General features: G+C 37.3%; 1 protein-coding gene across 1 annotated transcript in view; it reads right to left on the bottom strand.

Annotated features, from left to right (window-relative positions):
• Window positions 1-1,700: 1,700 nt before the first annotated feature.
• LOC135464660 (outer dynein arm-docking complex subunit 2-like) overlaps window positions 1,701-12,583 on the bottom strand; it is a 38,162-nt gene continuing 27,279 nt past the window's right edge. Inside the window, exon 20 of the mRNA XM_064742146.1 lies at window positions 1,701-2,267. Within this exon, the coding sequence (XP_064598216.1) occupies window positions 2,154-2,267 (114 nt within the window). The 3' untranslated portion in view covers window positions 1,701-2,153. The remainder of the gene's footprint in view (window positions 2,268-12,583) is intronic.

Raw genomic sequence — 12,583 nt, 5'->3', positions numbered from 1 at the left:
TTGATGTTGGTTTCCATTGCTTGTGAGCATTACTACTGTTATAATCACTGTACTGTTACTTTATGAAGCTCTACATCTGCCCTCACAATACCTGTATTTGAAGTACATATATCAACTTGTCAGAATGGATCAGTGGAATGGAAACAGCGACAATTAAATAGGCTGTTCTCTTTTAAACTTCAGCATCCAACAAATGACAGATTCTGAGTTCATTGATATTGTTAAATTCCCCATATTGTTACATCTACATGTTACATATTCCACCATGGGAGTTTAAATGCAATTTGCATGTAAAATAAGTATGCAACTTGATCCGTTGTTACATGTTTCTTCCCACTGAGGGCTAATTTTGTTTGTTTCTTCGAAGTTTGGTATGAGTATTTGACATCATTGTCTCCATCCACTATAATATATCTCTCCGATGTCCTGTTAATATATTGAAAAGTAAAGAAACTAAGCTGCCTCGGCGCACAACTATGTTTAATGCTTTGCCCTCATAGATCACTTGTGATGTTTACATTGAATACCACTAGTAACTAACTGTTTCATCAATAGGCTCTCAGTGACTGACACAATAATGGGCAAGTAGTAACTATGTTGCAATAAATTATAGGCAAGTAGTAATGATTAAATATGGCACTGATATGTTCAAATGTGTAATGACTTGGGTCAGTTTATTTATTTTGATCAGGTGGGATGTGGTGGCGTCTATGTAATCAAAATAGAGGCTCTGTTTAGTTACAATGCATGTGTTGAAATTCTCTCATGACCAACTCCAAGTAACTTCATAATTCTGTCTAGTCCTATGTCGGGTGAATGTGTAGATAATTGCGTGTTAATTTTTAGACTCCTACATGTATACTAATATTTGACTTCAACAAATTGTTAAAACCTAAATTGTTAAAAACTTTGTCTTGCATGCATTGTCAGCACAAGGCTTGTTATGTAACTGATTGAAAATATTTTTTCGTGTCCTGTTTGAAGTTTGTTAGACCTGTTGTTAAACTAATATCCCTTATTTTTCTGTAATTTGCTCTTGAGGATTTAAAAAAAAAATGAAAATAAAATATTTAAAAAAAAAAAAGCACTGTTATCTGAAATCCTTTCCCCAGCTTTACTGTAGGGATATGTCATGGCATTGCTTAAGAGGTCCATCTCCAGTCGCTGGCATGGCCAAGTGGTTTATTGAGCTACTGCAGCACAATGATCAAGGAGCCTCACGCCATTGCAATCACTGAGATTAAGTCCAGCTCATGCTGGCCTCCATTCTGGTCGTATGTGGTAGGCCTACTACTAGGGGCGTAGTAGGTAGGGCTTTTATGTGTGCTCTTACAGGAGGTATCAAGTCACAATTTCTTTCCAAAGGGCAATGATTGGCATCACTTTAGATACAGTGGTCATTCTTTGACCATTGAGATTGTTTTCTTGAAATTAGTTCTGTTGGTCTGACTGTGGATTTGTCAGCACCAAGCAAACGGAATAGTTTTTATTGAATTTGAATGCCCATTATGAACTGAAAGTGAAATGACCATGGCGCGGAAACCTTTCAAAGTATTTTGGAAAGATGTATGATCGGTTATCCAACTTTTCTCTCTTAGTTTTATTGCTGTACACAGTATTATATCCTTTTCCTAAATGAACATCATGGAAATGTGAAAATGCAGTCCCTGCATGCAGTATTTCTGAATAAAAAAAAAAAAACAGACTACATCTTCGTAGTGTCATCTGATATTTTATCCGGATAACAGCTTTTGAGACTCAACAAAGATGTACATGTATACATTTTGTGATAAAAATGTACTGACATATCAAAAGTTAAATTGCAATGGTATATATTAGCATACTTGACAACCTGGAATGATGTAGAAGTGACAACTAAACTTGGAATAAAAACATGCATGTAACTCGGAACAGTAAACAGGAATGGTGAGGTTTATATGTTTACAACCTGGTTTTAAATCTCACCAAAGAACATTTTAAATATTTCCACAAGAGGTGTAATGATATGTACAAACAAGAGAGTATCACAGCTAGCTTTGCTACTCAATCCAAACAATGACTTCTGGCACTATTTTGCAGTTAATTGTATTTATTTATGCATATGGAAATTTAAAAATATCTGGTCATTTTCAATTGGCTGAAGATCCTGTCAATCAACTGTATTTGGCTTTTTCATTGGCCAGGGCTAGCCTCCTGATGTTTCCAATGCAACCAGCTGCAGCTTCTTGCAAATCTTCATCTTCAGCACCAACCATTTCCATCAGCGGCTGAAAATGGGAAGAAAGAAGAAAGATTGTTCACTCATTTGTGTATTGACTGAAGGTTCTGATTGTGATATCCTCAGAGGTTGGGTTAACAACAACTGTTTAGGTTTTCAACTAAACTTCCATTACTGTTGATTAATTATAAAGGGATCGGTATCATGTTTGATATTCTTTTACTATTCTTAGAGGTCAAAGCAACTTGATCATTACTGTTGTATCTGACATTACAATTTGCCTGAAAAAAATGTGCATTTCTAGAGGTAAATAAAGGTAATAAAATCTAACTATTGGTGATGAAACCTACATTTTACCAGTAGTATATGATCACACCTTTAAATTAAACCCTAAAACATCTTATTTATTTGATTTATTTATTTGATTGGTGTTTTACGCCGTACTCAAGAATATTTCACTTATACGATGGCGGCCAGCATTATGGTGGGTGGAAACCGGGCACAGATCGGGGGGAAACCCATGACCATCTGCAGGTTGCTACCAGACCTTCCCACTTTTGGCCGGTGAGGAAGCCAGCATGAGCTGGACTTGAACTCACAGTGACCGCATTGGTGAGAGGCTCCTGGGTCATTACGCTGCGCTAGCGCACTAACTGACCATCTTTCTTAGATTTTATGTCTATTATTATAGAATTTAATTGGCCATTTCGGCTTTCTGAAAAGAGAATATTCTATGCTGCTCCTAGTTGTATTCAAACCTCCAAACTGCTACAATTCACCAAAGTTGCTTAATTCCTGAGAACATTTACAGGCTTATGGTTCTGAATTACTATACACGACCCAAGACTTGAAAACAGTCCCTTCTCAGAGACTCAAAAATATTAGTTCTGGCTCTGAAATTCTTATTTTTCAACTATGACATCATGCTAGCTTTAAAAAAAAGACCTTTCTAAGATCAGCAGAATTCTAAGAATCAGAAACTTAGTCAATGAAGAAATTTTAGATCATTTTCTGTACTTGGAAAAAAAAGAAATTAAATGATCAGGTAACAATCTCTATGTAATGGACATCAGATGTACAGTTTGCCTCTGTGAATGGTGATAGACTGAAACTAGCCTGTATGTCTGCTTTGACAAACATCCACAGATGTGGTTACAGGTTTAGAGCTTGTCTAGTGCAGATGACAAGGTATTATGTGCAGCGAGGGAGGGAAATGGATCACCAGGGGTGGGGAGAACTATTAAACAGACTTGGCAGCATACCAACAAACTGGCGACAAAAGCTAAATGTGTGCACAGTGGAGTCATCAATGTTATATGGTTTAAAAATCAATACATGGGACTTAGATCAGTGATCAAACAAAGTTCAAATTAGTGACACGTACTGACTGCAGTATTTTGTTTATTTAGTTATTTCATTGGTGTTTTACACTGTCCGCAAGAATATTTCATTTATACAATGGCAGCCAGCATTATGGTGGGAGGAAACTGGGCATTTGCCTGCAGAAAACCCACGACCATCCACAGGTTGTTGACAGATCTTCCCACGTACAGCCGGAAGAAGCATGAGCTGGATTTGAACTCACAGCGAACACATTGGTGAGAGGCTCTTGGGTCATTGCACCACACTGACGTGCTAAGCCCCTTGGCCACTAAGGACCCTACTGACTGTAGTAAAAAAGAGTCCACACATATTTTCCTCCTCCTCGTGCTATGTCATCTCAGTAAGACCTAGGGTAATTTGAGCCAAATATTTTCATTCCACAAGTGTCAAGTCACCCCGGGACAGGTTGTCTGATTTTAATATTCTTTGCTACTGTGCTAAAAACAATAGACCATGTACTGTCAATGATAAATTTCAGACCAAAAAAAATTGCTGTTTTAGAGGCAAATAAATGTCTTAATATATATCTGTTGGTACGAAAACTTATATTTATCACTAGGATATTATCCCACTTTCGAAACAAAGCTCAGACCACCTTGACTGGCGCCATACACAGACCACAGCAGTATGAACTGAGAGACAGGTGAAACTCTAATGGAAGCCCTAATAGTGAGCTAGAGGTGAGCCAGTGGCTAGCCTCTAACACCATAAATAAGCCTGTCTGCACAAGAACAAATGTAAGATTTTGACTTGATTTAATTTGATTGCTGAAAATTGCCATACCAAATTTTTCACTTGAACAATGGCAATCAGTACTATGGGTGGAGGACATCTTCAATAGAATGTCCAGGGAAAACCAACAACCTGGAGCAAGTTACTGACAAACTTTGCACACTATATTAGTCAAATTAGAATTAGTACTGAAATGAAATATTGGCATGCGCCACATGGCCACACAAGCATTGTCGACTCATTACTATCACCATCCAAGGCTCCATCTGCACAAATATATGAAATACACCCAATCTCCATTCCATCTCCACATCCTACACAGATCTGTTGATTAAGTCTACATCAGATAGATCTTCCCATCCCACTGACTCCCATCCTGTTTGGATTCTACAATCATGCTGACACATGTCCATTCGGGAAAGGAATATTCTTTCTTCACAAGTACATATTTGGACAACTCTTTGAAATCATGTATAACTTCAGCGCTGTCAAAATTTGTGTGTTTTTTTGTGGAGTTTGATTGGGGAATATTGTTCACTTTTTATCTGGTATGCTGTAGAAAATCTGTTTTGTTAACTGTTAACTCACACTCTGTGGAAGGTGTTTAGTTCATTTTTAACTGGTTCTATGTAGAAACTGTTTCGTTCATTTTTAACTGGCTCTATATGGAAAATGCTTAGTTTATTATTAACTGGCTCTACATGGAAAATGTTTAGTTTATTATTAACTGGCTCTACATGGAAAATGTTTAGTTTATTATTAACTGGCTCTACATGGAAAATGTTTAGTTTATTATTAACTGGCTCTACATGGAAAATGTTTAGTTTACTATTAACTGGCTCTACATGGAAAATGTTTAGTTTACTATTAACTGGCTCTACATGGAAAATGTTTAGTTTATTATTAACTGGCTCTACATGGAAAATGTTTAGTTTACTATTAACTGGCTCTACATGGAAAATGTTTAGTTTATTATTAACTGGCTCTACATGGAAAATGTTTAGTTTATTATTAACTGGCTCTACATGGAAAATGTTTAGTTTATTATTAACTGGCTCTACATGGAAAATGTTTAGTTTACTATTAACTGGCTCTACATGGAAAATGTTTAGTTTATTATTAACTGGCTCTACATGGAAAATGTTTAGTTTATTATTAACTGGCTCTACATGGAAAATGTTTAGTTTATTATTAACTGGCTCTACATGGAAAATGTTTAGTTCATTTTTTAACTGGATCTATGAGGAAGGTGTTTTAGTTTATTTTCCATTAACACTCTGTGGAATATGTTGAGTTCCTTCTAATTACTCACTGGTTACCCAGACAAAGAATGAGTATAAAGATCCTTTGAGGTGAAATCAAATGGTACATCCCAGCAATTGAGTCTAACTCGATCCCTGACAGTGTTGGTGCACTCAACTCATGACATGATCACCAAATACACCAGCAATATGATCACAACACAATTACCACCAGCTCAAATGTCAGGTGACATCCTCTAACATTTGCTAAAGGTCAGTTGTTGCTATCGGTGATGACCTTCATGGAGTAAGTGTCTTTCAGAGGATGTACTGGTTTTCACTATGTTTGTGCATTCAGTGTAAATACGGCAGCCTCTCGTGTAAACATTTGGCTGCATGTGGACAATGATGGGTTTAGACAGTGTATGGGTAAATGCTGTATGAGTCTTGTTTTGTTAAACATGCAGGCTTTCCTAAACTATGTTCACTGTCCAGACTGTTTCACAACTTGAAAGGATCACGACATGAAAAGTAACTCTGAAACAAAGATTATGGTCTTCAAGGAATTAAAGACTTATGCTATGATAAAAAAAATAATGTTTGAGCCTTTGTTCATAATTTTTAATAACCCTTATATATTATGCATATTTTCTATTAATGGTCATGAATTTTCCGAAAACGGCATCATCATTGAACTTACTGGAAACTTCCCTCCCTTGTGTCCACCACCCCCTCCCAAATTCTGCCTCTTCCCCACCTATAGAGTTGTTTTTACAGCTATCACCATTGATGTCATGACTACAGGCTACTTACCAATTTTGGGACTGCCCCTCAGGCCATTTTTATGCCCCCTAAGAAGGTGACTGAGAAACTGTTTTGTACTTTTATACGTTGGGACACATTCTAAAATCCACATTAAGAAATAACAATCAAGCATTTCAAGCATCCTTTGAGCTTGTTACCAGCTTAGCTCAAATAAGAAGAAAAAAATAATATAGACTTCCTTTTTTTTTTCCCCATTAACATTCCATTTTTCATTACATTTCAAAAGCAAGAAATTTGCATGTTTTAATCCATGTCACCTAAGTCATGCGTGACACACAAATAACCAGACAAACTCAACTGTTTGCATGCCTGGTCATTCTTTACTAATTAATTCTTTGCTAATTAATGAAAATGTTATCATGCAAATGCACAAACTCACACAGTTTTCTTTACTATTCGCTTTCATGTATCTACCTATATCCGACAGCTAAAACTGTACAGACCTACATATAACAGTATTGGGTCTGCCAACCTGCAGATGGTCGTGAGTTTCCCCCGGGCTCTGCCCGGTTTCCATCCACTATTATGCTGGCCACTGTTGTAAAAGTGAAATATTCTTGAATTTCCTTTGAATTCTATCATTTTTCAAGTCACACATTGATCCTATTTGATTCATCCTCCTTATAGGGCCGTTAAAGAAGTTTTTTTTCTTCAGTTTAATTATTTATCAGGAAATCAGAACTGTTGGTATCAAAGATATCATTTTAAGACCTTTATGTGCTTTGTTTTGTATGCAGTCATTTTCTTATGAGAAAAACTTAAGTTGTTCACACACCAAACTTTTAGGTGAAATACACCACTTCACAGTAATAGTGGAGATTTGAGTTTAAACTCTTTTGCCGTCAAAGGTAAAAACAGTTCCAGTGTGTCATATGGCACATGGAAAGTGTTAGGCAACCTCTGTTGACATTAATTTACTGACCACTTGTCTGACCCTGTTCCGGAGGCCACAAATTACACCTCTTTCCTTTATGAACCCCTTAACTTGACAAATGTTCAGCACCTCAATTTTCTTTTTATGAAACTTCTTTTGGACACCCATGTTATAGTAGATGTGGTCAAAAATAGTTGCCCAACATTTCTGACCGTCAAATGATTCGGTTGAACTTTTACAACCTTTAACCATAAAAGAGTTCGAACTCAAAATTTCTCTATTCATTGTTACGTGTCCTTACTTATCTAACTGACCAATTATACCCTGGAAAAATGCCCTTGTGTACCACACATTTCCACTTATATTTTGGGGTCTCCGTGGCTCAGTTGGTTAGCGTGCTAGTGCAGCGTAATGACCCAGGAGCCTCTCAATGCGGTCAATGCGAGTCCAGCTCATGCTGGCTTTCCTCTGCCTGTACATGGGAAGGTCTGGTAGCAACCTGCAGATGGTTGTGGGTATCCCCCTGGCTCTGCCTGGTTTCCTCCCACCATAATGCTGGCTGCCATCGTGTAAGTGAAATATTCTTGAGTACAGCATAAAACACCAATGAAATAAATATATAAATTGTGTACACACAGTATGAAGCCTGATGTACTACATGTAGCTGTTTACAATATGTGCTCTATTTCCTGATAAGAGCAACACACTTGAACTGGATTGGAATAAAAAGATATAGAAAATGTGAAAGGCTTGCTCTATTTTTTTTTTTTTTTTTTTTTTTTCATTATTTTAAAATTTTCATCATATCTCTACATCAGAAAATAGAATCTTTTCTTTTTTTTCTTTCATATAGGGAGTTAGCACAGAGCACTCTCCTGGCTGAATAGTGTAGATGGTTCAGTAAATCTGGATGTATTTACGCTGGTAATAAACAGATGTTTTTGTCAATGAGCCATAGGCACAAGTACATGTATATACTGGCTCTATAAAGTTGATAAGTTGTGTATACTGTGCATATGTTTGTAGTTCACTTGTTGTTTTTACTGCATACATCACAGTGATCATGGTGTACAATGTGTTTGTTTAGGCTACATCAGGGTAGGACACTTAATACTTGTACCTGTAGTGTATATGGGTACCACAACTTAAAGGATACATGAAAAGTAACTCTAAAACAAAGATTTTGTTTCTATGCCAAATGATGAAAATTGTGCCCTGGAATTTTTGTTAAAAAAATTTCACTTTGGGTGTATTTTTATAGCTGTTAATAACCCCTCTATAGTATGCATATTTTACATCGAAAGTCAGATTTTTTTTTGAAATTATGTCATTATTGATCTCACTGGTAAACGCTCCCCCCTCCTCCCCAATGAGCCCTGAGTCTGGTGATCCCTGTCGCTACAGTGTGGGCAAAGTGACATGAACACAGATACTGCATGACTTCTTCAGGCCAGCTTAGCATCCATCCATCAGCATTCGGTCTGTTCCCCAAATCCCCGCCCCCCATTTGACCAGACCCATTCAGTCAGTGCCCCACAGAGGTTTTTTTTTAAGAGGGATCATCGTTGACATTACCGCTGCAAGCTACTTCATGTCCAGACTGACAGCTGGGGGCCTTAAGAAAACTGTACTTTGAAGCCATTTTTACCTCCCAAAGCGAAATTTGAAAAATATGTTTGTGCCGTTATATGTTATTGAACATCACAATCTGCACATTAAGAAGTAAGACCAAAGTATTTCGTGTATCCTTTAACATGTGTACATGTTTTAGTAGAAATGGATGGATTATTTTCATATCAAATGTTTCCTGGATCTAACTTGTCACAGTGTGGCTAACATAAGCTACCAATTAATCCAGTGTTTCACCATATAATTATTTATTTAATCATTCTCAACATCATAATAAACAAGGCAGCTAAATGATAAATATATAGAAACTAGGTTCACTTTGCAAACCGGCAAATACATATATGATATTTCTCAATCAAGTAGCAACTTATTGACCTGCAATTTCTGCACTTTTTAAATTTATTTTGGAGACAAATCTACATTTATTGGGTTGGGTTGGCCAATTTCAGGGCTTCACAACAAGTATAATTTTATTAGTCTACTCAGAATAATGATCTCAGAATATGTGTATCCACGACGCCACTAATTACTCTCTGCCTGACTTAAGCAATACATGGAGATCTATACTGCATCAGAGTTGATTAGCTAGTCCTTATTTTGTTAAGTTCTATTTGAGTCCTCCCCTTACAGGCACCATGGCAAAACAAAATCTGTAACTCCAATATTAATACCCTAACCACCAGCTGGGAAATAATCCAAAGTCATAATCACAAAACACACTGCACTGGTTGTCCTGGTGAGTGCTCATAATAAAGTGCACAGTTCACATACTTGTACATTTATTCGTTTTCAGTTTGAGATAAGTGCATTGGACTTGTCATTTTTCATCATTGCTAATGCTGGCCTGTTCCTAAGGTGGAAATTAAATTTGTTCCACTCACTAATAAGTGCAACAGATGTTCATGACCACTAGAACCGTTTGACGGGGCATAATTTCTCTTCACAGTTTGCTAATTGTAACCTTTGCTCATTGTGATCTTGACAAGGTGTGTGATTGACCAGGCCCTGTGTATTGTCCAAGTGTCTGTGAGAGAATCCCCCCTGGGGTCACCGGGGTGAAAAGAATAGCACTTGAGTCCTGTCGTCAAACTTGGTGTAAAATGCAATTTATCTTAACTAAAACACCAGGGTGAACAGAATTCATAGCTTTGAGATTTTTGCTCATTTCTAAAATTTAAAGTATCGAGACCAGGATAATATGAAACTATCATAACTGAAGGTTAAGCACACTCTGTTTACTTTTCCAGCACAAAATTCTTACCTAAAAGCTATATTTTTCATTACTCATGCTAAAATGCTTATTCAAGGCCTATCTTGCCTGGGTTAAATTCAGTTTGTTTTCACCTCTAGCACTCTAAGTCACATGACTAAAGAGTGTGCTGATGATTGGCTCAGAGCAGCATTCTATGAATAGGTCCATATCATTTAAAACATTGTAACCTCTGTCCTCCATTATGCCCACAAATGTGTTCTGTGTGACACAAAGTTCAAGCTTTGTGAATATTTCTAAGATATTTTTCTTCTTGTACTGCATCATTCATTCATCCACTCAGTCACTGCATCATTCATTCCTCTACTCAGTCACTGCATCATTCATCCACTCAGTCACTGCATCATTCATTCATCCACTCAGTCACGGCATCATTCATTCATCCACTCAGTCACTGCATCATTCATTCATACACTTGGTCACTGCATCATTCATTCATCTACTGGGTCATCGCATCATTCATTCATCCACTCAGTCACTGCATCATTCATTCATCCATTCAGTCACTTCATCATTCATTCATCCACTCAGTCACTTCATCATTCATTCATCCACTCAGTCACCACGTCATTCATTCATCCACTCAGTCACCGCATCATCCATTCATCCACTCAGTCACTGCATCATTCATTCATCCACTCAGTCACTGCATCATTCATTCACCCACTCAGTCACTGCATCATTCATTCATCCACTCAGTCACTGCATCATTCATTCATCCACTCAGTCACTTCATCATTCATTCATCCACTCAGTCACTTCATCATTCATTCACCCACTCAGTCACTGCATCATTCATTCATCCACTCTGTCACTGCATCATTCATTCATCCACTCAGTCACTTCATCATTCATTCATCCACTCAGTCACCGCGTCACTCATTCATCCACTCAGTCACTGCATCATTCATTCATCCATTCAGTCACTGCATCATTCATTCATCCACTCAGTCACTGCATCATTCATTCATCCACTCAGTCACTGCATCATTCATACATCCACTCAGTCACTGCATCATTCATTCATCCACTCAGTCACCGCATCATTCATTCATCCACTCAGTCAACGCATCATTCATTCATCCACTCAGTCACTGCATCATTCATTCATCCACTTCGTCACCGCATCATTCATTCATCCACTCAGTCAGGGAGAACCACTAGGTATTGACCATCCAGGCTAACCACCCAAAAGTCAGTAGCAGTGCCAGTGATAATGGAAGCACATACCTAGCAGGTCAGTATTACAAGCTTAATTAGCTAAGTGTTGGAGCAATTAGCTTAATTACCCTACACGTACACTGTAGGGTCAAATACAGGTTCTTAGACATACATGTATGTGTACATATGCCTAAAACCTTGACTACTGTAACACTCCAACCTTTTCCCATGTTTGCAAGGTGTTTATTCAAGCATATTCTGATGGCATTATTCTGTGTTGATTTACAAAATTATACTCTTTGAGAAGCCCTGACACTGGCCAATCCACTAATGCAGTTTTATCTCCAAAATCAAATTAAAGATGCGCATAAATTAATCTGAAAGTTGCTCTTTCATATGCGAAAAAGTTAAGGAATTGGGGTACTTCAGCCACAGAAATAGTGCATGATTTAGCCTTTCTGGAGGAATGTTTTTTGATTTGGACACGTTGTTTCTTTTAAATTCACTGATATGTGCCCCCTACCTGAGCAATACACTTTCATATTCACAATGTTATGAATTATGATATAAAAAACCATCACAAGTTCATTACGGTACACTTTACTGGTTGAATTTGTGCAGGATTTGGAGTACGTATGTACAGTTGGCAAGGTGCCCTTATTTGTGTTATTTAGGTGAGTCCGTATCAGCTTTATCAAAACTGCCTAGAGATACAGTGTGACCCCAAAATCGAATGCTAAGGTCAAAATGTCAAAGGTTAATGGTCAACTACACTCCCAAATATGTCAAATCAATGAAGATGGTATGTGGACCTTAGTAACATATATATGTTCATGTATGACGCCTTCTTCATAAAAACAAAATTGATTATCAGGAGCCAAATAAATTTCAGCTATCACTGATAAGTGTTGGCTGAAAGTTGATCCATATTCATGAGTACTCAGGCTTTGGCAAGATTCAAATTTCACAAAAATTCAGTGCCTAAAAAATTGTTCCATGGTTCTGGAAATATACAAAATAATTAACATTTTATAGACCAGTGATTTTAGAAACTATACCACATTATTCAATATTTATGGCTCGGAAAATATGTTTAAAGGTGCTTTGATAGATCCAATGAGAGGAGAAGAGTGCTCTGTTGAGTGAGACAGAAAGATGCAAGTTTTGATATGTTTCATACATGGCAGGTTTTGAAGTGACAAGCTGTGCTCCCAAAAGTTATCAAGCCATATATGAGAAAGTACAGAGAC

Source organism: Liolophura sinensis, chromosome 4 (assembly GCF_032854445.1).
Source record: "Liolophura sinensis isolate JHLJ2023 chromosome 4, CUHK_Ljap_v2, whole genome shotgun sequence".
Classification (NCBI taxonomy): domain Eukaryota; kingdom Metazoa; phylum Mollusca; class Polyplacophora; order Chitonida; family Chitonidae; genus Liolophura; species Liolophura sinensis.
The sequence above is the reverse complement of the archived record's forward strand: the minus strand, read 5'-3'. Positions and strand labels throughout refer to the sequence as shown.